We start from the raw sequence: 26,954 nt of genomic DNA, 5'->3' as shown, positions 1-26,954 counted from the left end.
TCGGCCAGTGATAAACTGTTGGCGGACCAGCACCCCAGTTTGAGTGAGTAGTACTTAGAGCGCATGGATGCGAAGTTCAATCGAAGATTCAGATTCGTCGACCTCCTTCAGAATATCCTGAATCTGATTTGACAAATCGGAAGATATTTTTTCATCGTAGTTCCACAACTACATCTTTAAGCGCGATTTACATCGAAAGCGAAGAGAACGAGCGATGCCAGCGAAGCGAATTTCCTTCACAATGCAAGCGGTGGGTGAATCCCATCAAAACACCGCGGAACAAATCGCCAAGCTCCCATCAAGGACGAATAATTTAGGATTGAAGATGAATAATAATAGCATAAGAATCGGGCGCCTGAGCCCGATTGTTATATTTTTATATCGTTCGTTATTTCAATGCGCATTGGCGTATGCGGACGACGACATTGGCAACCGGCCGTCTCTCGACTAAATGGGGGCGGAACACGAATCCTCTGGGTCTTACTTCCCGCGGCGCCCTTGGCAACGTCCTGGTCCTCTTCTCCGTTTATCTCCCGCTATCGGGTGGATTGACGAAGTTCGTAATCGAATATCGATGAAAATCGAAGACCGCCTCCAACCAATCGATCGATTAGCATGGGTAATGGATGCAAAGCGGACCGACTCGGATACTAACGAGAGGGGGTTGCTTTCTCCCTGTCGTGATGGGGCTCGATCTCTTCCGCAGTGTCTCTGCAAGATTCCTTCGTCCGAGTGCCGAGGACGGCTCCAACTAAGAGGGACACGCGCCAATATCACGGTGGGAGGAATCGTGCCGAGGCAGCATCCTTTTGCCTGGGCTTGGCGTACGTCCTCTCCCTTTGGCGTTAGAAACTTTTGGACGCTTTGGTTTAAGAGAACCGAAGACGTAGTTGATGCGGAACTACGGTGATCATTATTTACCACGGCTGTATCTCTTCCGATTTTCTAAACTTACAGGACGACTTCATTCCAGGAAGTGTTTAGAATAAAGTATATCTTTCTTTTTCCACATTTTAAATGTATTTGTGTCAATGGCGTAGTAAAAGTAAACATCCATCGCGTGTCCCGGAATCCTAGAATTGAAGTGTCCCAGTATCTTTCGGGAAAAACTCTTTTTCCCGGATTATATGAGAACATGGCGAACTAAACAGCACTGTAGTCGCGTCAGGGTGTACCGGGGTGGTGTCTCTCTTCGTAATTTTTAACTGAAATTACTTAAGAAACGAAAATTGTTGTTTACATCAATAATTACAAGTAAGAGAATTTATATAAGTTATTTTTTTTTAAATGTAATAAATTTTAATAAAAATTAAGATTTTTGACTATTAATTAAAAAAAACAAAATTCTGCTTTAAACTGTAAAATTTAAAATAATGTGATAGAAACTAGTTTTTCTATATTTTAGCATTAAACACTCCCGAAAGAATTTAAAAATTAACGACTTGTGTAATGATTATTTTATGGTCATCCTTTCATTATTATTAAGAGAACTCGATGTGTTCAAATTTATAATTGTATTTTTTAAAGGTAAGGTTTAGTAACATTTAATACGCAGTCCATAAACGAATGAATACATTTTGAAATAATAGAATGGCACAAAATACAGCATTGTACTTAAAACGAAGAAATAAACCATCAAAAACATTTAAGTACGAAAACTAAAAGACACGTAAATTTACTATTATAAAACCGATTGTAAGAGATTTACCAAACTGCATAATAATTCAAAATTCTTTAATAAGTTCGAGTAAGAGTATAATTTTTCAATATAAAATGTACAAAAGTAGGAAATAAATACAAAAATATTATTTTAACTTTTACCAAGGGAATAAATTAATTTTATAAAACTTTTTAATTTCGAGTGGTGGGCGCGTAATTGAATCGAAAGAGTCGTCGTCTCCGAATCTCCTCGGCGGACAGACCGGAATCTTCGTCTCCGGCGTACCGAAACCGGTAACGGTCGTCCGGAGCCGGCCTAAAAATTCTTCTAGCCAGATTCTCCGCGGCGTCCATGGCCGGTTTTAGAGGTCCTTTGGCGTAGCACACTCCCACCAAGATACCCGCCAAGTGTCCCAGGAAAGAAGCGCCGGGTACTACTAATTGAATGAGCACCAGTTCTAACCACACGGCGTAGGCGGCGGGCAACGGCAATCCGTAAATTACGACGGTGGTTTGCGGCCGATAATAGTTGGTGAGAACTTTGAGAGCGAAGATGACTCCGGAAAATCCCACCGCGCAATGATATCGATAAACCGGGTCGAAATATTCGCTGGCGACGTGACTTAAAGCTAACAAAGCCACGTTGGTTAGTACCGTAAACACGCACAAAATATAGAAAAATTTCAATGATCCCCATCGTCGTTCCAATTGTTGTCCTTTCCAAACGAAGGATACCATGTTGTAGTATAAATGGATGTCGTCCGCGTGTTCTATAGCCGCAAAAATAAGTCTCTGCCATTCCCTTCCGTACCAGACGCGATCTAAACTCAGACAAACGTCGGACACTTCGTACCACGGAAGCCGTATCAAACGCAAATAGACGATTACTTGCAGGACGACGGCGGCCATGGTCACCGGTGGTATTCGGTCCACGCCCACTGTACCGAAGATGTGCCAGAGAAGCAACGTAATCCCGTAATTAGGTCTGTTTCGATTCCTCATCTTCCCAACTACCCAACACTCCGCTTCCTTCTTCGAAAACTACCTGGTTGCCATCTGGCGTTCAAAATTATTATTAATTTTATTTTTAAAAAGTGCGAATGAAATAAAACCTTTTAATTAATTTAATTAGTTTAAAGAAATGAATACTACTGTACTTTATTTTTATACCGAATATTTTCAATTTTTAATTTTTATTCGCTTTTATTAAATATCCCCCGTCGGAAAAAATTTTTAATATTTACAAATTCCAATTGAAAAACCATTCGATATTGTTAATCCGTATAGTCGAAATGGGTTAATAATAAACGCGCAGCCCAAACGGTTAGCGGTTGAAGATTGAAATTTGGTACACAGAATATGACACCAAAAACGGATTTTTCGAAATTTTCCACCGCGGGGGAGAGATTTCTTAACACTTCCCCGCGGAGGAAAGTGCAAAGAGAAAGCCACGTGCAAGATTTACGAGCGCGGATGCGGTTTTTTGCCTTTTTGCGGGAAATCCAACACGACCCCCGACAATTTTTTGTATTTTGGGACCTCGATACATCGGGAAATGCAAAAAATTTCGGGTGGTAATTTCTGTATGTATCGATGTTAGTGCGCGCGGCGGGAGGGACAAGTTTTTGTTCGCGGTGTTTGAAGCTCGATAATTCCTGCGCTTTTTATCGAAACTTTCTGAAATTTTGCGGGAAGGTTTGTTTATTAGGGACATCGATGCTACTACATTTTAATGGTTGAAGATCGACGGGGTGGGAAGATAGAAATCGTGTATCGTATTTCGAGTGGGTCGGACTTAAATAAATAACGAATAGAGTCTTCGTTATTTTTTAAACTCTTTGTGGGCGGAAAGAGTTGAGAGGAAAAATAATGGGAAAGGCTCTTTCGAGTCTCCACTAACACAGCGCTGAAAATAGCAAAATTCGAACAAATGAAGTAATTATGCATCAATATCCGAAAGGAACCACCCCCCGAAAAATTCCTGGGGATTTTTCGACCCGTTCGGATTCGAACCCGGGTCCTCCAGAGCGCTAGGCTGCCGGCTCGACCGCGTGCTGGGCTGCAATTTTTAATCATATCTTTCATTAATTTAATTTAACACGTAGGCTTTCCACCTCAAATTAGTATTGGCTTGCCCCTGTACATAATACTTTTTCTTTAAGAAGAGAGTTGTGCGAATCATCTATTAACTGCTTTCGGGGAAGTTTTGAAACTGAAATGATGTGATGTCCGGTTTGCATCCGAAGTTCCTACATTGGGGCTTCCTGTCCCTATGTTTCCATATCTGATCTCTTACATCTAACTCTGTTCTCGAGAGTAAGGAAAGACAGATGGACAAATGACAGTAGACATTTATAGGTCTACAATTTTTGTATTATTAATTTTATTGTATCCGTAGTGCTGCAGGTTAATAAGTTTTTTAAATTATTAACTCCATAATCAACAGCTAAAAATTTTGAACAATAACAACTAAAAGAGCAAATGTAACAGTTTTGACACGATTAAGTTGTTTGAATTAATTATTTCAAACAAATTACTATTAATTTTCAAGTTACATTTTTTAATGGTTTTAATGACATTTTAATAAAATCAATGAAAACAAATTCCCTTTAATTGCAATCATATATATTTCTGAAGACAAAGTCTGTCCAAAAAGGAACCGCCATTTATTTATCATTAAATGAACTTTTTTAACTTCTGGCGACCAACAGCCTAATACGGAACCCGTCTAACTTTTGTAAAAGTTAGACGGGTTCCGTATTAAAAGCACCAATTGGTCCGTATTTCGCTCATCGCCGACTCGAATTAACTTATGTCTGTCCAGACCAAACTTTAAAAAACGTGAACATCGCGCAGATAAATACGTAGCCCTAAGTCTCTGGAACGGAATACGTGCACCGGCAAACCTACAACTACACGATTTATATTTTAGAAATAATTAAATTCGCTTAGCATTCAAAACTTTCGAATTTCGAAAAACACAAATACAGTAGAGCATCGATTATCTGACTCAATTGGGGACTCAGGTTGGTCGGATAACTGAAACAAATACATTATTAATATAGTATATTAGTATATCCCATGTAATTAGTATATCGCTATTAACCAACTTCGCGTTGAATTTTCATCGATGTTAAGCCTAACAAAAATTTTTTTTAATAATAATCATTGCTATTGTATCGTTAAAAATTATTTTATTGCTCACAAAACAACCATTCATAATTAGAAAATTAAGTCTCGTTTAAATAATGGCTTCCCTTCAATGGTCGAACCGTGTTGCCAGCTAAAACACGCAAAAATTTAACTAGCGGACATTTGAAATTTGCCGACTAGAACGGTCGGTTAATCGATGCTCTACTGTATGCTAATTCACTACGGACAACCGTTAAACTGAAGCGAAACGGGTTTTCCCGTCGCTACGGATGTCTGCCTAGTGCGGTTCGGCCACAACCGCTACAGTTCGCCTTTATTATCAGTTTGAAATGGAGGGGTTCCGTAATGCCTGCAGGGTTCCATAATACCACCTTCTCCCTATATATTTATCAATTAATGTTAATAGTTTACACAAGTCCCCAAATGAATAAGTAAAGCCTAATGTACTGTACTTAAAAAAAATGTAAAATTAAAAATTTACAAATAAAACATCAGTTTATAAATATCAATGAAAATATTTTTAATATATAATATAATCTACTATAATTTATTAATATTTGGATGCATGTTAACATTAATAAATTTTTTAACAGTGTTAACCCTTGATATAATGTATGGTGTACCAAAACTTCCCTTACTAAATCTTTTTATCAATTAAAAAAAATTTTCAAACATGTTCTGAGCACAAAGTATAAATAAACAAAACATATGTACTGTACAAACCATCAGCTTTATTCAGAAATTAGAACAGATGCTGAAAGTGTCTGCATTCCATCTCAAAGCAGAGATACACTTGCAATATGTATTCCTCTTATTCATGTATTGTAACATAAGTTGGTATGATATCTGATGTATTTACTGAAATGTGTTTCAGTCAATCCAAATTGCAGAAATTATTTACATAAATTCTATCTTTTAAATACTCCAATAAAAAAAAAATGTGGCAAAGTCAAGTCCTGATATTGAGATGACCATACATCCTTAGAAATGATGAGATAATCAGAGAGTTTTTTTTTTAAAGTATGATAGTTGAAATCTGTGTGTAGAGTTGGTAGACCAAGCCTCTGACTCTAACTTCTGCCTCTAAACAATAATTTAAAATATACATTGATTATACTAACCCATTTCATCACTACCAAGTGAATCATCTAGCAAAATAGTGAATCATTCTTATCAAAACTGGAAGTATTTATATAACCTTCACAAAGTTTTTTCATTGTCACAATTAATTCCCCAGTAAATTTAACCTCTTGCAGGAGAAGATTAATATAATGTAATAAAAAAACTAGGAGTCAAAGTTGATTCACTTTTATTCACTCTAATTTCTGACTCCTCTATCAACAAATTTGCTTCTGACCCTGATTCATAGTCCTGGTTAAAATTACTAGTTAACTACATTTATACTACTCAGAAATAAAAACAAAACAAAACATTACACTGGATTAAAATAACAGTTGTTTTCATTACATCCAGAGGCGGACTAAGGCTAAAGCGGGCCCTAGGCAACATTGTAATTCCGGGCCTATTTTTAAAATTAAAAAATTAAAAATCTAACTTCCGGGCCCCAAAAATTATGGGCCCTAGGCACGTGCCTAGGTTGCATAGGCCTTAGTCCGCCCCTGATTACATCCTTATTATTTAACACTTGTATCCTGAAAAAAATCAAGATTTTTAAATTTTTCATCAGACATTCTGCATTGTTTAGGTGCTAAAATTTGTCCCGACAAGAAAAAACATTCCACTGCAGCACTACTGGAGAGAGTAATGTCGTATTTTAATTAAAAATTATTCTTTACATGCGAGTAGTTGTGTCTGCTTAATACAATAGATTTACCAAGGCAACATTATTTACTGAATTAAAGGGAAAAGTAGTTAACTAGATGTTTAATTTCAACTATAACTAACTAATAGTTTAATTACATTAGTAGTTAACTACTGCCCAACTCTAGGTCAAATATATTAAAAAGTTTTAAATAATGAAAATGAAGCATATCTCTACAAAACAATTTTAGCTGAGATTCCAATTCAAGTTGCTTGAATCCTAATCTGTATTAAAGAATCTATATATATAATTGAGACGGGTTGATGATAATAATAATAATAAGCGCAGAGCCCAAACAGTTAGGAGTTGAAAGTTTAAATTTGGTACACAGATAGGATATGTCACAAAAACGCATACTAAGAACGGATTTTTCGAAATTCCCCCGGGGGAGAGAGACAGGATTAAGGCTTAACACTTCCATCAACAATGGAAGTGTTAAGTAACAATGGAAGTGTTACATAACAATGGAATTGTTAAGAGAAAGTGCAGTTTTTTTTCATTTTTGCAAGAAATCGAAGATATTTTTAGACCCATCTAAAAATTCTGTAATTAGTCTGGAAATGAGGGACCCAATTCTTGCATTCTGTGAAAACAGGTAAGGTTGACTATAACATAATAATCTTAATCTTCACTATCGTTACTTTTTCCCGAGCAACGCTGGGCCTACCTGCTAGTTACAAAATAAACCTTTACTCCAGACAAAGTTAAATTATGCTATTGTTTTCAATGTTAAATTATTTAAAAGTCATCTTCAGACTAAAATAATGCTGTCAGAGTTTCTAACAAAAAAGGAATGACTTAAATAAGGTTGAAAACATTGATGAAATGTAACTTTGTTTGCTGGAATAAAGGTTTATTGTGTAATTCTTTAACAACGTAGATCCTGATCTGCAACTGTAATCTGTAGATTCTAATCTTAACTAAGCAGTTAGTTGACACTAAATACTGTATTTTATACATAGAGTATTCAAATATTATATCTGGCAGACTATATAAAGAAATAAGATTTATCAAAATAATAATAAGCAAAGTGTGTTTCAGGTATGCTATTTCAAAATTCAGTGTTCCAACAAGAAAGGTTACAAAAAGATAAAAAAATTGTGTACAGAATACCAAAACAGGCTACAAGCTACAAATATATATTAACATCACTATTCTAGAGACCTCAGAGCTTTTAAACCTATAATGTAATACAGTAGCTGTAGTACTGATATTAGACTATTCATAATCAGACCACTAACAATTTATGATATTGTTAATTTAAGAAGGAAAAAGAACTAGCTGAATAAAGAATCCAAGAGTGAAGTGTTTGAAATTCTGATATAATTTAAAGAGTACAATGATCAGAAATATACACAGAAAGAAAATACAAGATTTTAAGACAGTAAAAGCATGCAGATATTTAAAAAATAGAGAAAGTAAATAATGCACTAGCTGAAGCATTTAGCAAGATAGAAATATAATGGGATAAATCTGTTCTCATAATCACAGTTACCAAAAATCTATCCATATGAATTATGGAGAGTTTAATAGCCATGTTTAAATCAATTATTAACAAATAGAAAGAAGGTTCTGACCCTGACTCCTGGATTTGGTTCTTAAAGCCAATATCATAATCTACTTTTTATACTCAATTCATTTCTTAATTCATTATTTTGTTTTTTTAAGGTTGTTTGGTTGTTTCTTTAATATTTATTCTCTTTATGTTCTCTCACTTAAAATATTAAAATTTGCAATGTGTATTGATGAGTTTAAGTTTTTATGAAATACACCTTAATAGTTGAAATTATTAAAGTTTAAACTTTTCTGTAACTTTGCCTCTTACATCTTTAACAATTGGTTTTGAGATAATTAATTTATTGAGGCAAGAAAGAAGCTTACAATTATATTCTAGTAATATATAATTTATTGTCATCTTTTCACAAGTCTCGTTTGAATGTTCATCATCATGACTATCAGCTTAATTAGGGTTACATGGTCTGAGACAAAAAACAAGAAAATAAAACCATTACCAAAGCTCTGGGACTACATATTAGAACCTAGCAGGCCTCATGCAGCCCAGGGCTGAGTGCGCCTTATACCATCAATCCATTGAGTGTTTCAAGCGTGAGCAATAATTATGCCAGGGTACATCAGAAAAGCAACTTTAGATAAGCAGTGGCAGATTACTAATTACAGGGGAGTCTCCAATTTGGTAAACTCTAAGCCCTAGCTATGTCCTGTGAGACTTATTTTTTGCTTTGCTCATCTAAGTTTGAAATTCCTTCATTCATATTTTTTATCCACTAGGTCTCTTCTACTGCCTTCCCTATATGTTGCTGCAAGGAGTATTTTCATACATATTCTGTTTAGCAAAGCCCAAAGGTTAAATGAATCTATTTTGTGAGAAATGTGTTATTTTACAATCCATTGAACTAATCATTTCTAACATATCCCTAGTGTACATACAAAGTACAAGCTATTGCGACCACTTTTCACTTTTTCAGAACTCTAGTAACAGTGTTGTTTGAAAACTGAATATGTATAAAAGCTGGTTTAAATGATAATACTGATGATATTTTGTCACTCAAAACTGCAATATGCCTGGATTCACCTTTGAACAAACTTGTGACTTATTAAAGATCTTGGTTCAAGTCACAATATTCCAGAAAATCTAATCTGTCAGAATTTTTACTCATTGTTGGTTCAGTGAACCACTCAATAACAAAACTGTAATCATGTATGTTAAATCATATTCTTATTACTCTTGAGAGAAATGAATGTTCTTGTGCTTGTTCACAAGTCAGAATAATTTATTTGAAAGTCACAATCCAGTACAATGTATAGACATTTGAATTGACAAATCTTATTTTTAAAAAATTTTTCTGTAGACAAATTTTTGTCTACAAGTACGTATCTTCTAATATCAAGACTTATTATACTGGCTTTACAGATAATGCTACAGAGTTTCACAGAAAACAATTTTTTATTTTATTTAATATACCTGGGTTTTCGACCGAATAGGAGCTGTACAGCTCCTATTCGGTCGAAAACTGTGAAACTCTGTAGCATTATCTGTAAAGCCAGTATAATAAGTCCTGATATTAGAAGATACGTACTTGTAGACGAAAATTTATATTTTAGTAAGAAAGGAAATTGAGGCATTTTAATTAAATCTTATTTTTGTTGGACAAAATGTCAGCAGTAATTAAATTGTGTAAACAAACCTTAAAATTGGATGCACACTTCAGCCTTCCAGATTGATTCTACATTGCAACAATTGTGTTGTCAGACTAATTGATCAACTTCACGCACAGGGCCTCAAAAAATCGTTACTGCACCACTATGAATAAGCTAATGAAAAATAATAGTTAAAGCTTAAGAGAAGCACATAGAACAAACCAAATAACTGCACAAGGTACCCAGACAGAAAAATAAACTGTATGCTATTACTGCAAAATTTGTATTTCAATAAGGATATTCTTACAGTATTACCTACCTTCTATTTTCATATAGCCTATATTCTTTTAGAAATGTATAACTTGGTCTTCTAATTTCATATACTTGACGTACAATCTCGCAGTCGTCGTTCTTCACATTTCCTGGTATCGAATGAAAATAGACACGGCAAATATTTGAATATCTGTGGTCTAAGGCCGAAAGTATGCCTATTTTCATCGCACCACATACCATTCCATTAATCAACGTAACCCTGCCAAACGTAATAAATAACAACACAACAAGATCACTAAATAATTGCAACCCATTTCACGTCCGCTACCTTCAGACAGATATTTCTATATACATTATACATTCTATTAACAGTATAATAATTTAAAACTTACAATTAGTTTTTCCATAACAGTTAAAATAATCTCTATCAGAAATGCAATAGCATAATCTCTAACTGAATAATTACTAAATGGCTAAATTATATTAATAATAATAAAACGAAGTACGAATTAAATTCAAATTTATCTTTATTTATTACAACAAACTATTTCACCGCGTGGCCATTTTTCATTCCTTTTCATCCTTTCTCGAACAAATACTAAATCCTATCTTTTATCAAATTTTCAGTCCGACACTCTACAAATTTGATAGGATCATATAAAAAAATACATCAAAATAAACAATATATATATTTATGGAACTTCTAATAAGTCTATCTTAGAAATGTATATTACTTAATTGTGTCATAGAATTAGAATCAATTTCATAACAAGTGCTACTCGCTTCCATAATTACAAAGGAGATAAGTTTTCATCTATTTTCAATTATGTACATTATGTTCTAAACATTTAGTAGCATCTTTTAATTTTCCAACTAGATCTTGCAATTCTTCTATCGAACAAGAGAACGTAACTTGCTCTTTAGTGTCAGTTTTTAAATCAATAATATAAACAGGATGACAGACTTTTTCCAAAGAATCACTTTTAATGACATAATCGTGTCTCCAATCAACGTCGACTAAATGCGGAAAATGACTTCCTAGACTATTTAAATGGGCCTGTAAATGTTTCTTCTCTTTCTTGTAGAAGTTTACTAATTCAGATATTCGTTCTGTTTTGACTTTACATTCTTCCAGAGTGCTAATTAACGTTGCTTCGTCTGTATTGTGTTTTGCTGCTTCTAGAAAAAAGCACAAAGCACCAAAAAAAGCCGATTTGACCGAACCGTTTCCTTCGTAACGTTCTTCCATCACGCTATTCCTTGTGCCATTCAAAACTGCACTTATCACATCCTGCAAAATCTGTGATAGTTGCTTATCAGGAATTACACTTGGTTCACCAAGTAATACTATCGAATTTAAAGTCTCCTTGCTCAATTCCATTTCCAAAATTTAATCTAAAACATCAAACACGCCTATTACGTTTCACTCCCAAACAATCATGTGCTCTTTCCGACTACCGCAGCGCCACTAACGATATTTTCTTTTAAAAATTTCGGGAATTATTTAAATAAGAATTTTCATAATAAAAGTAAATTTTAATTAATATACTGTATAATAATATAATCGTGAAATATAATAAAAACTCGCTAATTCGTATTATACGAAACAAAGCAGTTGTTATTTTTTTTAACACTCCGCCCTATGGGACTTTTTTTTAGCAAGCTCATAATGGAGCGGTCGGGTGGTGGGGGACGGTGCGCAATATATCCGGACGGACCAACCCCCGAAAATTCCCGAGAATTTTTGACCCCGGGCCCCCAGAGCGGTATGCTGCCAAGGTCCTTGGTATGCTGCCACTTTAACCGCTGGCCATCCGGCCGTCCAAAGCTGTTGATATGTATACCGTACAGTAGGATACTTTCACAAATTTTTCATTAGTGTTATAGATTTGCATATTTTAGACTATATTTTATTTATAACAGTTCATTAACTTCATTTCTCTCTTTCTTCTGTATGATTAAAAATTAAATAAAAATAAAATCGTTTTCGTACTGCGCAGTAATTTTCATATTATGAGAAACTGCAATGTTTAGAAAGTAAATAGTTCAAAACCAATAAAACATGGAATTTAATATAAAAATTGCATTTGAAATAGTTACGAATATTATTATTGACACCAATTGTAAGGAACCGGAACCCGTTCGGTTTTCTAATTGCCTGGGCGAGCAATAAGCCAGCTTTTTCACCTCTTTTACGGTTTCGTTTCGGAATTTTAAAAAAAATTCCGCGTTAGATTTTGATGATTTTAGTGTCAAAATCCTCGGTAGAATGTGCATAAAATAATTTCTGGAAAATATAATTAATTCCGAGATAAGATATAATGAAAAAAGAAAATGTCGACTTTCGCCTGTTTGACGCTTAATGAAATATCTGCAAGCACCGCGGCTACCACCCAAAAATAGAACCAATCAGAACGATAAGTCGTTCCGTTCTCTAGATTCTTGTCTCGGCACAGATCAGTTACAGCTGATCGTCATGGGATGAAGGTACATCCGAATTTTAAATAAAACAAATTCGAATGCCTTCTTGAAGGCAAGTTTTAATTTTGTAACATTAAGTACACACAATGTTAAAAAACAAAATTATATAAGCTTAATATTAAGAAATTGGGTTAATGTTATGTTAGGTTCCAAGATGGTGGCGGTCGCCATCTTGTTTGCGCATGGACATATGCAAACAAGATGGCGAACGTCGATGATAACCAAATCGAACAATAAACAAATTTTCATACTTACTTTTTCCCTTGCATTTGGTTTCATTTCCTATTTTTAGACCAAAGATGAAAAATAAAGAAGTCACCATGCTACCTGAAAACCATCCATAACTGGAGGTAGTGAATTACGAGATTGGATACATCAGTGGTTCGAACAGGATTCGCCTGGAGTGCAAGTATAAGTTTAAGCCTTTGGGGAACTGCAGCCTCAGCGGGCGGCACCTGCGGTGCTCGCCCACCTCGGCATACAAATATATCATCACCTAGGTCAGGAACAGTAAAGGATGAATCACTAACCTCCGGGAGGTCCGTCGGGAGCACGAACAGTCGAACGTCACGTATTTGTTAGTGGAAAACTAAAACGGCGTAGAATGCATCGTGAAAGGCAAGTTTCAACCGACAGATAAACAGTAAAAACAATTGGCCAAATTTTCCTACTCGTTAACTTTAAAAAAAACAAAAAATTGTACAAACTTTAAAAAAACACGAACGCCATTCGAAAAGATAACGATAGCACCGTCCGTCTACACTGTAACCGAACTCAAACTTTGCATAATTCCTCATATTTTCCCAGTAGAAATTTTTGAAGAAAATTTGCGTACGAAACCGTCAGTATAATAAGCGCCATCTACATTTCATTTCTAAACGCGCATGCCGTCGAGGTTACCGGAAGAGCCGCCATCTTGGAGCCTAAGGTAACATTAACCGGAAATTGCTGCGCCCGATACCGGTGATGGCGCTGGGAGACAATTTTTGAAAACCGTACAGATCAGAGAGTCCGCAACGTGTTCTTTAGTCCGTGATTTCCGGAATTGTAGTGTGTGCCGGACGTAGCCAAGGATGCTAAATATCACGAGACAGATTGGCCAAATACCCGATGATAACCTAATTCGTTCAGGTGAATGCTTTTTTTAAACACTATTGAAAATGCACTTAAATAATAGTAATTTAACACTCGTACTTAAAAAGTTACTTTGGTTCTGCATCGTCTTTTGGGCCTGATTTAAATTTTAAGCATTAAATTGTTTAGAAATGATTAATTTTTCTTACCGCGAAACCTGGGGTGCTTGCAGTCAGCACGTTCTTCGCTAACTTTCATCACGTGGATGCTCGTCTCTTCCGTTAGACAAATGGTTCCCAATGCCCATGGATCTCTTCTCGTTTTCTCGTAGTTGGGCTTGAGTAACGCGGACTATTGCGCCCCGTGGTGGTCAAAGATGGCGGAAGTTATATTTACCTTAGTATTTATATGTATGCTTGTATACGGTGAAAACAGTGATCGCGCTCTGAATACAAATCTCGATGGGCGTAAATTTTAGACAATCACTTATCGTAACTTAAAAACTTTTTGACGAATGAGACTGTTATTGTTTAGTAAGTTTTTGCGCACGAGTTCAAATTGATTACAGTTATCCAGCCGATGTATCGTAGTATCTTTCTCTCTCGGGCAGTATTTACAGCGATCCGTATTCTTCAGATTTCGTTTATAGAGAAAGGAATTATTGATGAGGGAATTAGTCCTGGCGCGATGAATCGGGACGCAATGTAACGATCCGTGTAGTCCGTGACGGGGATGGGTCGGTCGATGGTGAGCCAATGACAGTCTGTGTGTCTTGGGTAGTTATGCCACTCGATGTTCGTATGATGCTTGATCTCAGTGTTTATAATAGTGGTGTAGTCCTCCGGAGTAAGATATTGAGTTTTCTTAGTCGCGAGGCTGGCTCTTAACAAGTTTTCCGCTTGCTCTTTATCGCTATCCCTTTATGAACTGGGGTCCACACTAATCGCGTCTGCAGATTTCTTCTGTTGCGACTGTCGATGAAACTGATGATAGTGTGAATGATAGATGTAGTCTTATCGTGGTGAGCGTCGATATCAGTTAGAACCGCTCTAGAGTTCGAGCACACGGTTATCTTAGTAGCATGTTGTAACGCGCAGAGAATAGCATAACTCTCCGCCGTATAAATTGTGGCCTCAGGATGAAGAGTGTAGTGGGCTTTGATTTTGTTGTAGTCGATGAAAGCTGCCGCGACGGTAGTGACTGTTTTCGATCCGTCTGTGGCCAGGAAAGTAGATAGATCTTGCGTCGTTGTCCACTGGGATTGAATAAGAGGGTTTGATAGAGAGATGTCTTGGAACGGCAGGTCATCGATATATGAGTCGATGACGACGGCGTTGGAGGTAATGGAACTTTGGGTCATGTGGTTATCGGTAGGAATACTGTGAGTGTGAGTCCAGTTCCGGATAAAGTGTACTATAGAGATCTTCACAAGGGCGGCACCACCATTGCTGTGGATGAGGTGGATGATTTTCCTAGAAAGGATATCCCATAATGCCTTCTTGAGATAGGACCTATAGTGTTTTATTTCATACTTCCAGTAACGGCAAGCTATGGTCATAGTGTTGGTCGCTCTGCGGATTACCAAAGCTGAGTTTAACGTACTGCACATGTAAGGATTCCAAGGTAGCCATCTGGGTTTTTGTTAAGGTTGCGATACTGGGAACGACATAAATGAGTAAGCTACCGATGGTACTATTGGCGATGCACAAGAGGTCCTTGGGCTGGCCGCCGTATTTCTTGTTACAATAAATTTTAAAGATGTTCGGAAGCTTTCTGCTCTTATTCTGAATATATTCAATTTGGGTGTTCCACGTTAGCCGAGCAGTAATGTAGACGCCTAGAAGTTTGATTTTGGAGACTTCGGGGATTTTTTGATTGTTGAGGGCGAAATTCTGGTTGCCACGTACTGTACGTTTATGGGTATGCGAAGGATAGCACACTTCTGTGTTTGGCATTGAACTGAATTTTCTTGAGTCCATCTGTCGAACTTGTTTAAAAACTGGACCGTGTTATGATGCAATTGAGTCGGGTCATCACCATGCGTGACGACGGTAACATCGTCCACGTACACGTAGATTTTAGTGTATTCATTTTCTAGATGGAAGATATCGTTCATGAAAATGGCAAACGAGAAGGGAGATATCACACTTCTTTGAGGGTACTACTTGGGGAGAGGCAGCCCTTCCACTTAATCTGTACCTGCCTGTTGGACAAAAAGTCTTGTAGCCAGAGTATTGAATTGCCTTTTAGACCTTTTTCCAAAGCCTTCCGGATAATGTGAGGGTGTCTGATCTTGTCATACGCACTGCAAATATCGACTGTAGTAACGTTGATATAGTAACCTTTATTCCGGAGTGTGTATACCTGTATCACAAGATGAGTTAATAGATCCCGAGTGCCTTTACCGGGAAGGCCACCAAAATGTTTATAATTGAACCAGTTATTGTGGGTAGCTATGCGTTGCCCTCTATAGAGGATCATTCATTCCATTGTTTTCATGACCGTGGAAGTGAGCGCTATTGGTCAGTAATTCTCCACCATAGTAGGACCTTTCCCTTGTTTATGAATGGGGAGGATGATGATATGTTGCCCGACGACCACATGATGTTGTAAAAAGTCAGTAGATGACACCTGGCCTGATTATCGAAAACCTTTAGGATGTTTGCCGTGATGCCATCGGCCCGAGGAGTCGTGTTCCGACTTTTATTTATTGCGATAATCAACGATTTTTTCCGACATCTTCCAGACCAGACGACCATATTGGGTGGGGACTTCAATGCCAATCACGTGATGTGGGGCAATCGCTTCTCCGATACACGAGACCGTATTATGGCCGATCTCATTGGCCTCTCCCACTTTCTTCTTTTAAACGATGGGCGTCCCACGCACACGATAACAGTCCAAGGAACCGCTATAGACCTTACACTCATTACAACCGACATCGCACTCCAAACAACGTGGGACTCTTGTTTCCACGATTATGGAAGTAAACACTGTATGATAACTGTTGACCTTCCTCTCATATTTCCTCACGAACCTAGTCATCCCAGTAACAATAATACTCCGGGTTATCACGCGTCCAAACATGCCAAAATCAAAACTTACAAACGGACTGATAGGAACGTTCCAACGAATATTGATAACGCCATGCATACCTTGGCGCTTAGGCGGCACATAATGAGTGGACATACGATGACCTCGTTCAACGTCACGACGACTCGCTTGCCACGCGAAGGAACAGCAGACAGAGTGCCCAACCTCCTAAACCCCCGTGGTGGAACTCCGATTGTCAACGAGCGCTTGCATCCAAGCGTAAAGCTTGCCACCGATATCAAAGACACATCAATCGTGATAATTGGATCTAAGCGAAAAAAGCCACGGCGGAACTACAGCGCTGTATCATTACCCAGAAGCGTGCTTTTTGGAAACGCGTGGCGTCTTCTCCCTCGTACAAGAACAACATATGGTGAATTCTCCGCCGCCTTCGCAACATAAACGACTCCCCGCAAGTCACTTTATTCTGCGACATGCCAACTGTACACTAACTACCCCGAAAGAACAGGCAGTTAAATTCCTCAACCACTTTGTCTCTCAGGTACAGAAACAACATCTGATCATTAGATGCCTGCATAACATCACCAATCAGCAGAACCCTTACAATCATCCCTTCACTGATAGGGAACTGGTTAATCCAGGCGGAGAATGTGGAGGAAAGTAGGCATTTATTACCTGGATGGCCTGTGGCACGTATATTTCTACCACAAGCCATTCTGGATCGCCCTGTCCCTTTGATATTCGGGATTGCCCATATGAGCACGGAGTAGATTGATGAATGTATGTAGTTAGACCACCTCCTGTGGTACCGGTGCGGCGTGTGTGGAAGGCAGTATACCCGGGTAGGTTAATGTGACTATTTCGATGAAACGAGGTTTCTTGAATGAGTATGACGTGATAATTCTCCCATATACGATCGGCATTTAGCTGTACCATTTTATTTGTAGACTGTTGGCGTTCTATTGTAAAAATCTCATGAACGTTGCGAGCGTGTATGGATGATTGGAGTCTGTGCGATCATAGGTATTGGGTTGTTGCCGGTCTTCTCGTTTTTGTTTTTGGATTTTTTGGTTGATTTAGTTGGAATCTCTGTGGTGTGGTCAAGTGGCTCCCCGCGACCATGTCGTTTTATAACTGTCGTCCCTTCTGGGGTGTTTTTGTCAATACTCCCCGTCTCGATGGATGCCGATTGCATTTGCCGCTTGGGGATATACGCATCGGCTCCGTTTGCTCATTGTTATCGAGAGTCTCATGTTCCTGTTCCGAAAGGACCTCACAGGAGGTCATGCTGTGTTGTGGTATAATATTAGATGTCGTGTGTTCATTCTGTTGGGTAAGAGACTCTACCCAACAGAGTGAACACACTACGTCTAATATTATATCAGAAGTTTTTTCCTTCTAGAATTTGTAAGAGTTTCGAAAATATGTTATTTTGTCTGGCTATGGCTTGATTTATTGTGCTAAGTTGTTCCCACGGGTCGTCGATAGAATCATATTGGAACGCAACCTGACAGGGACGACGGTAAATTTGTTTCTGAGTATAGGTTGACTTTTGGACTGCTGTACTATAAGATCCACGAGCATTCGCAGTCGATGGATGCACGGCCGCCCGGGCGTTCCTTCGTGAACAATTATACTGGCGTTGATAACGCAATATGGTCTTTTCATTCTGTATTCTGGGACATTGAGGAGAGGAGAATAAGTGATCACCATTGCAATTTATGCATCGAGTAGTCTCTGCTGTACATTCTGTGTCATGGTGCGGGTCCCCGCATCGTTTACATCTTAGGATACTTCTACAGAATTTTTTGGTGTGTCCCAATTTCCCGCACTTCTGGCATAGTCTGGGACGTTCCTCATAAGTTTCCACGCGATACTCCATCAGATATAGACGCAGATGACGTGGGAGATCAGTTGTAATTAAAGATATTTTAATTGTTCCGGTTGGAATCGTTTGACTGTCTTGTTTGCCACAAAAACGTTGGACACTAATTGGGAATTGGTCATCCTCTTTTAGTAATTGAAAGATTTCCTCCGCGCGCAACTTCGTGAGGACGCCTTTTACTATGCATACGCGAGCGTAAGAACCTCTAGTGAGGCTGACACGCACCGGAATGTCATCGATATGGATAAGTGTGAGTATAGTGGGGATGAAGATGGGTTCGCTATTACAAATATTTTCTCATTTCCGGTCGTAGTGATGTTCGATATTTTCCCATGTATATTATCACGGGAGCATTTAAAATGGTGTTATATTCGTTTACCAGTTAGAGGGTGTGTATCTCTTCCGTTTGTAGGACGTATGTCGGGTTGTTTAAGGATATAGACAGGGAGTTAATCCGCTATAGGAGGTCCGCACTGATGGGCTCCTCACGATATAGCCAATAAGTGGGGTGTTGTTGGGGAGTCTCGATCGTAATGGTCGGAGTTCTCAGCGTGTCAGACGGCCACGAGTTTCGTTCAACCGTTGGGAGGATTCCACGAATCCCTCCTCCTCTCGAGCTCGGGGAGATGATTACAAAAAGTTCGTACTCACGTAGGATACTTGGTCACTAATATGTCACTAATGTTTCCCTCGTGATAACGTACGCAGAGTGTACAAAAATCACCGTTTATATACAGTATCGGCCCGAGGCAAGTTTTAGGATGGAGCGAGATCTTATTATAGCGCCCCCTTGGTTGCCCCTAATTTATACCCTTTAATTTTCTTTAACACTGAGGCGCCCCCTAAAACTTAGCGCCTGGAGCGGCTGCTCCGTTCGCCCTATGGTAGGGCCGGCTCTGTTTATGTATGTGTACCCGAAGAATGAAACTTAGCAACTTTCAGCTTCCCGCCATTTTTCAGACTCCGGACGCCACCTTTTCTAACCACTCGCCATACCAAAACCACCACCCCTTCTCGTAGCAAAAACTCGACTGTGAACCCCCGAGTGAAATAACTCTACACAACTACATAATAGCAAAATTACAAATTTAAGTTTGATGTCTTGAATGGTGAAATAAACATAAAATATAAATAAAACATTTTGATATTTAAAGTAATAATTATTGAAATTACTCTCCGATATCCAAAGTCGCCGAATTTTTTTATTTTGCCGATTTTCCTAAAAATTATATTACTCTCAGATGCAAAAATCAGATTAGACTAATTTTGGCATTTTTACTTACACTTATTTTAATTTTTCCTACATAGCAGGTTCATCTACAGTTTATGATATTTCCATATAAATAATTATATTTTAGCTCATTTGTGGCATAATGTGGCAGCGGGCCGGATGAGATGACCTCGTGGGCCGTAGTTTGGTGACTCCTGCTCTAGTGGGAATCGCGCTTTATAGTGCACCTCGTACACCCGCGTTGCTAAGCAGGCCTTGTCTCTGCAATGCACACTGCAAATTTCGACGTTTGCAAATCACATTTTATACAATTTATCATTTTGTTTTAGAGAGCAACCTGTCTGCCAAGCCGCCGTGTTTAATTTGTTGAAAACAGCGAAAATACTAATTTTTTAAACTAGTTATGAAGTCATTCAGCGGCAGTTCAACTAGAAGATTTCATTAGTATCAGTTATTTAGCTGCAAGAATTAGAAGCACCCCAGATCAATGGTAGATTTTAATTAGCAATTTAGAAAGTGAAATAACGTAATAATAATGTAAATTGATGTAAATATATGTCAATTAGCTGCATGAATTTATGTAGACACGTAACATTTTTAATGAATATAACAACATAACATTGAATCTATCCTTAGTTGTCTGATTTTAATTACTGGTAACTTCTTCGCTATTACACACCTGGAGACTTAAATATCTATTTTACAATTTATATAAACAGATACGTAAAGTACTACGGAAAATATTATTTTATGGATAGAAAATGAATTATTTTTTTATTTTTCTTAATTACGCAGTTTTGAGTATGTACAGCACATAAAAGCATATTAAAATTTAATATTTGAATTACACGAAAGCAGTTTGATGATGATTATTATTATATGAACTATTATTATTATTATTATTATTAATTATTAATAATAATAATAATTATTATTATTATTAATAATAGTTCAGTTAGTTACACCACCGAATTTCCGGCAGCCTTAGTTCCAAAGCCTTGTCAGATTAATCATTTTACCGGACCAACTGTGGTCACGTACAATAATAATTCATCGACACACCTGTAATCCCCTAATTATATATCGCCCGTGTATCAAAAGCATACCACGGACTGCTCGAAACTTAAATTTAATAAGTTTAATTTACGTTTGACACCACTACTGATACTCATCTGTCTTAGAAGCCATAGCTAAGGATAAATTTTAAAAAATTTCAAAATGTAGTCTATTTATTTGTTTTATGATAAAATAAGGATTGAATTAAATAATTTTAGTTATTTAGAGGAGTGAATTAATATTTTCACTTTTCACATAAAGCTAAAATTTCAAGGTTCGTGTAATATAATGTTTATGAATCTCAATTTTCGTGTGGTTCTGTGATGTAACTCATTATCGAAATTATCTCCCACTTCCTCGATCATCGAAGGTATAAGAATAGTTTTTTTTTTTATCAGTTACTGTCGTTCTAATCAATTCGGAAAAGTCATAAAATTATTAATAAGTCAACTTATTTTTACATAAATTAAGCAGAAAGTACTATATTTTTATACGTAAAAAAGAAAAAGAGAAAAAAATACTGGCAGGAATTCATATCCCGAGTGTCATAAAATTAAAACTGTGTGGCACCATCTGTTACGAGATTTTATTTAAAAATAATTTTCGTATTATAAATGACAGTATTATAAAAAGGCAAAAGACTTATTTTTGAGGTAGGAGTGAGTTTTAAAAGAATTGTAAATTCAAGTAACTAGTAAAACTCTTATCAAGTCTGATCCTCATTCGAGATATGACACACGACTCCCTCTATCTCCCACCCCTCGACCCTTATCTATCAAAATTTAATAACATCAATGTCTCATATATACAAATTGCTCTGCCAAGTTTCAAAATTTTTAATTCATCCAGTCTTGAGATATAATGCAAATTAGACGCGCTAGCAGAGAATTTTGTAAGTTTTTTTTATATATTTTGGGAGTCATAGTGTCAAAACGTCGAGACACGCACCAAAAAGAAAAAAAAATGGACCCAGGAGGATTCGATTGGTTTATTTGTAGCTCCACGTGGGCGATCCATTTTTTATGGGAAACTGGCATTTAGGTGTTACAAACGTGAAGAAAACTCGAAAACTCCACGTGGTCAGTCAGTTGGCAAGACGCGAACCCACGACAGAATAATGGAAATTATGAAAAAAAATTGTAGAAAAAATAGTTTGTTTCTGTCTTACAGTAAGTGTGGTTACCTCCTAGAACAGGAGCTCTCAACCGGTAGTGCGAGCACTCCTGGTTGCAAAGTCCCACACTCTAAAGTACATCTTTTCTAACGTGTGGGAATACTTTGAAAAATTTACATTTAATTAATAATAGAAATGCCAAAAATGTTGTTTTTTTATTGTTTAACAAATGGTGCTTTTGAGCCAACCTACGAATGCGAATTGATACGCTACTGAATGCTGATTCCTAAATTATACGTCTACATGTTTACACAAATAATTAGAAAATCTGTAATTTAAATATAGATTTAATTGACGCAAGAGGTTATAGATGATATAAATCTTCAGAAGCGTTAATATCGCATACATTAATGAAATTTGGAATAACAGAATCATCTTTAAGAGTATAATTAGAAAATTAGAACGAATCAACAGATGATGATAATAAATTTGTTCCGCATCATTCTTGGGATGCTTAAGTTATACCTTAGAAACCATTTAAAATTACATTATATCTACAGTGAAACCTGTGTAAACTGGATTCGTACGGTATCGAATATTTTTTCCCGTCTAGGCAGGATTCCGCTTTGGACAGGTTTTACTGTACATTAATGATTTGGTAATAAAATAAATCGTTAATTACGTATAAAACAGCCTGTTATATGAATTGTTGGGCTGCAATTTTTAAATTGCGCTGTCGTCTGTCCGTCTACCCGTCCGTTAATTTCGAGAACGGAGTCAGATAGACGAAAGTCGAAATCAGATAAGGAAAGTTTAGCCCCCCGATTAACTAGGGGAAACTTGCCTAATTCGTACTTCGCTTATATCTTCACTCCAGTAATAGCTATTAGTGTCTCTAGTAGCAAAAGAAGTCAATAACAATCGGTCATATTACCATCTGACAGACAACACGCTGTTACTCTGCTCCCGACAAAAATATTGAAAAGGAAAGTTTTTTCAACTTTTTCTGTAATATTTTTGCACATTTCATACGAAATTTCTTCAAATTGGATCGTGTGTAAGTTTTTTAACTATCTGTGATGTATTAGTGCGTATTTTTGTGATTTCATCTGAAGTGATGAAACATGCGTATCTGTTGTCAAATTTTTTGGCGACTAATGTAAAGTTTGTTCGACTCTTGCGCCTATTTCGTACTCGAAGCATGTTCTTAAAACGTACTGGTACGATTTAGGAAAACCATTTTAGATGAATGTCACAATAAGCTATTACCGATTCGTAAACTTATTTTTTTTCTAAGTTTCTGATTTAAAAAATAACCGCAAAAGTTCAAAACAAATTAAAACTTAATCGTCTTTAATTTTAGAACAACGTGTCAAAAAGAAAATATAATTCTTGAAGTAAAGAAAATATGAAAGAAGCGATTAAAAAATATAATGACGAGACCTTATAATTTAACGAAGTTTGTAGTGTATATAATGTACCGTAATTGACATTTAGACGATAGTTACAAGGACTGAATATACATCAATGAATAGACTAGATAGGTCATTTTTTAAATCACTAAAACTGAATTTTAGTGCTGCTTGCGCATCGTGGATGCAAACCATCCTGGTTCCTTAATAAAGCATATCTTCGAGCCGTTTGTATGGACACAGGCATGCATGACTTCGAATCTTGCGGATTGTGGCCTCGCAATCGCTTTAAGATCGGGGATGAGGAATATGTCGTTCTTGACGAAGATGCTAATCTAAGTGAAACGGCGGAAGTCTCCCAGAATCTGGCAACTGAAAGGCAGCAAGAACAAACAGATACTTTAACGTGTGTGGCACAATCCAATCAGACTACTGAGAACAGACTGAAGAAGTTGAGTACCCACAACTTCCTGAGGTACCGACAACTCACCCTTCGGAAAAACAGCGAGATCAGTGTCTGAAAGAGAAAGCGAAGGGATGTTCTTTAGGTATGAAAGTAAACATTTCTAATACAGAGACAGTTCGAGCGACATTTGAAATAATATCTCCACTACGTGGTATTCATGGAATTGCAAGAAGAAAAACGTATGAAAGAATCTTGGTGCGAAGAAAAGCAAAACTACTAAAATATCACAAAAAGAGAATTAAAAAAAAACAGGAAGATGAAAATAACAGTTGGTACTGTAAATTATGCCAAGAAGACGTAAAAGAAAGTATGATCAAATGCACACAATGTGAGATATGGGTACATGAACTTCGCGCAGGAACCAATAAAAAGACAATGGATTACAACTGCGATGACTGCCAAAAATTGGCAAAGACCAGCTGCCGAATTTGCTAAGAGTTAATATACACACGTATTGATACACACGTACATTATTGATAAAGATTTTTATTCTTAAGACTGCAAACCAATGATAGGATCTCAAAGTACGATTTAAGAATATATCGGTACGATTTAAGACGAATGTTCCTAAATCGTACTTTTTTAGTGTTTTTTTAAATTGTTTATTTCTCAGAAGTTTATAAGATTTATGCTAAATTTGATTATGGTAGTGATAAAATATTTCCCAAATAAAAGTTACTTAAAATAAAAAATAATTTATGTTTATTAATTTCGATAATATGATGGTTTTTCCTGAAGTGGTACGAATTAGGCAAGTTTACCCTATAAAAATTACTGGACTTCTCGGTCGGGACCGAAAGTCACGTGATTGTTTTAAATTAAAGGATGATTAAATATCATTGATGATAACAGAAATTATCCAAATTATAACTATTGTCTGTAAAAGATAAAACTTATAATTTGGATAATGATACTTAATAATTTAATTTAAAACAATCACGTGACTTTCGGTCCCGACCGGGAAGTCGAGTAATTTTTATAGTTAATCGGGAACTAAACTTTCCTTATCTGATTTCGACTTTCGTCTATCCGACTCCGTTAATTAATTTACAGTAAAACCTGTGTAAACCGGAATCGCACGGTACCGAATATTTTTTCCGGTTTGGCAGGTTTCAGTTTTATTAAGGTTCCGCTATGGAAGGTTTTACCGTATCAAGAAATTTTTAAAGCATATTTTTGTGTTAGATACAAAAATTCTGCGTATTTTCTCCTTGAAAGTAATCGGCAAAAACACTATAAAGAGTTTAAAAAATCTCTGGAATATACAGTAAAAGCTGTCCAGAACGGAATCCAAATAAAACGGAAACCTGCCTAAATGGAAAAATTTGTTTCGGAATCGAGCGATTTTCTATGTTAAAAATCCTGTTCAAAACGGAAACTTGCCAAACCGGAAAAAGTATACGGTATTGGGCGATTCCCGTTTACACAGATTTTACTGTATTTATTAAATTCGGGATAAGTAAAAACTAAAAATACAGTAGATTTTAAAAACATAAATGCAACTGTTACAACTAATTTAAGTGTTCTTTTCCTAGTAGAATATATTTTTCGTTAGTTTAGAAGTAATATATTGATTTATTCCTTAAATATACTCTAAATATCAAAATCAATGATAGAGTTCGGTGGAAAGCGTAATAACTTCTGTTAATTTTGTACATAAAACTGGACTTTTCAGTATTTAAACAACCGAAAATACTACGATTTCATCTTTAAATATATCTTAATTTTAATGATTAATGCATTAATTAAATTGTACCGATATTCCAAATTTAAGAAACTATACAGCGAAACCTGCGTAAACCGGAATAGCAGTTTTTCCTGTTTGGTAGGTTTGTTTTTTTTTAAAGAAAGAAATTGCTCTGTTCTGAAGAATTTTATTCCGTTCAGGCAGGTTTTCGCTTTATTCGGGTTCCGCTTTAGACAGGTTTACTGTAATTATTTGAGTACTTATACTAGCGCCGAGTCCTTCAATTATTGATATAATAACTACTGTATATCGAACCCGCTCGTTGGTAGCTCGTATAAAAAAAAAAAGGTTGCTAAGCGACCCCCTTCGACAGCCTACCGAAAGACGAATCACTCGATTGAATTTGTGAATCAGAAAACACAAGTTATTTTTTGACAAATGAAACTAAAATATCTGGCCTCAGATGGCGTGATATCCTTTGTTAAAAATAGCCATTACGAGTTCCTCTGTTCATTTCTGTTTGGATGTTAACGAGGTAAGTTTCTAATGTTTGAGTCGTAATTAACGATTTCCTTTTCTAATATTTTTATATAAAAAGCCATCATTGTTTTGTATGCAGCTTATCTAACAGTAATTTTTACTGTTTTATAATACATGACATACTTGAAGACGAAATTAATTGACTGAAATAGCCGTCTCGGCGACATCCCGTCGCGTTTTCAATTGTTAGTTGATGAATATTTCTGTATTTTATTCAGTTTTCCTTTATAGGTTATTCGATGCACGTATACGAAAGTTCAGATTGTATGGCGGGTATTTATATTAATATGGGTATAATAGTGCCATTTGCGTGTTAAATTAACGTGACATTTAACACGTTAACACGAAATTTAAAAATATTTGAGTAATTATAAGTTCCATTTATTAACAGGTGTAAGGCGATTTGAAGTTGGAACAAATAAATTTGAAATTTTTGTGTTAAACTTTAAAACATTAATACATTCCCTTTCTTAAGATTTGCGGGATAATTTTGGTTGTTTTTATTAAGTAACAGATTTAAATATGAAATTATTTAGCTTTTTAATTCAAAAATTTATATTAGTATTTCCAAGATGTCTTCTTGTAAATTCTGCAGGATTTTTTAATAGAGATGTACAGATCATTAGCCTGGAGTATGTGAAATACTGTATAATCGAATAATGATATACAAGATTAATGTGTATTTTATTAAAGTAGGAGTATAGGTTATATAATGACTTCTAAAGTTACGAGTGTTGTTACGAAAAAGCGCTACGACACATTAACATGATTGATGGAACATAAACAAATAGGTTATTGTTGCTTAGCAACTTGCGTGTTTTGGGTTGGATACATACTCATGAATAAAAGCTTCTAAACACAATGGCAAACAAAACAAATTGTAACTTC

The 26,954-nt window shown here is 36.3% G+C and overlaps 3 protein-coding genes across 8 annotated transcripts in view; 1 reads left to right on the top strand and 2 right to left on the bottom strand.

Annotated features, from left to right (window-relative positions):
• Positions 1-1,724: 1,724 nt before the first annotated feature.
• On the bottom strand, positions 1,725-13,985 carry LOC111639971 (rhomboid-related protein 4-like). 5 transcript variants are annotated; one of them, XM_023385964.1, is made up of 5 exons: positions 13,255-13,272; positions 13,078-13,136; positions 12,803-12,945; positions 10,113-10,325; positions 1,725-2,715 (listed from the first exon to the last, which is right to left on the bottom strand). In XM_023385964.1, exon 5 carries the CDS (start codon positions 2,659-2,661, stop codon positions 1,852-1,854), a length of 810 nt encoding a protein of 269 aa, XP_023241732.1. In that variant the 5' UTR covers positions 2,662-2,715; positions 10,113-10,325; positions 12,803-12,945; positions 13,078-13,136; positions 13,255-13,272; the 3' UTR covers positions 1,725-1,851. The 5 variants fall into 5 exon arrangements, with proteins under 5 accessions (XP_023241732.1, XP_023241730.1, XP_023241733.1 ...); XM_023385962.1 differs by having other exon boundaries at positions 13,078-13,363; XM_023385965.1 differs by lacking the exons at positions 12,803-12,945; positions 13,078-13,136; positions 13,255-13,272 and adding an exon at positions 13,831-13,985.
• Positions 10,576-11,533, bottom strand: LOC111639972 (COMM domain-containing protein 3-like). Its single transcript, XM_023385967.1, has one exon. The coding sequence runs from the start codon at positions 11,445-11,447 to the stop codon at positions 10,887-10,889; it is 561 nt and encodes a 186-aa protein (XP_023241735.1). The 5' UTR covers positions 11,448-11,533; the 3' UTR covers positions 10,576-10,886.
• The window catches only part of LOC111639970, a 45,800-nt gene continuing 32,398 nt past the window's right edge, over positions 13,553-26,954 (top strand). The window contains exon 1 of one of the 2 annotated variants that reach the window (XM_023385960.1): positions 13,553-13,678. The gene's annotated coding sequence lies outside the window, so the exon portion shown is untranslated. Of the gene's footprint in view, positions 13,679-26,021; positions 26,062-26,954 lie in introns of those variants that run through there. The other variant, XM_023385961.1, reaches the window with a different exon arrangement.

This window comes from Centruroides sculpturatus, unplaced genomic scaffold (assembly GCF_000671375.1).
Source record: "Centruroides sculpturatus isolate CEXI.00-Female unplaced genomic scaffold, Cexi_2.0 scaffold1286, whole genome shotgun sequence".
In the NCBI taxonomy this organism is placed as follows: Eukaryota; Metazoa; Arthropoda; class Arachnida; order Scorpiones; family Buthidae; genus Centruroides; species Centruroides sculpturatus.
This window is presented reverse-complemented; position numbering and strand designations above follow the sequence as displayed.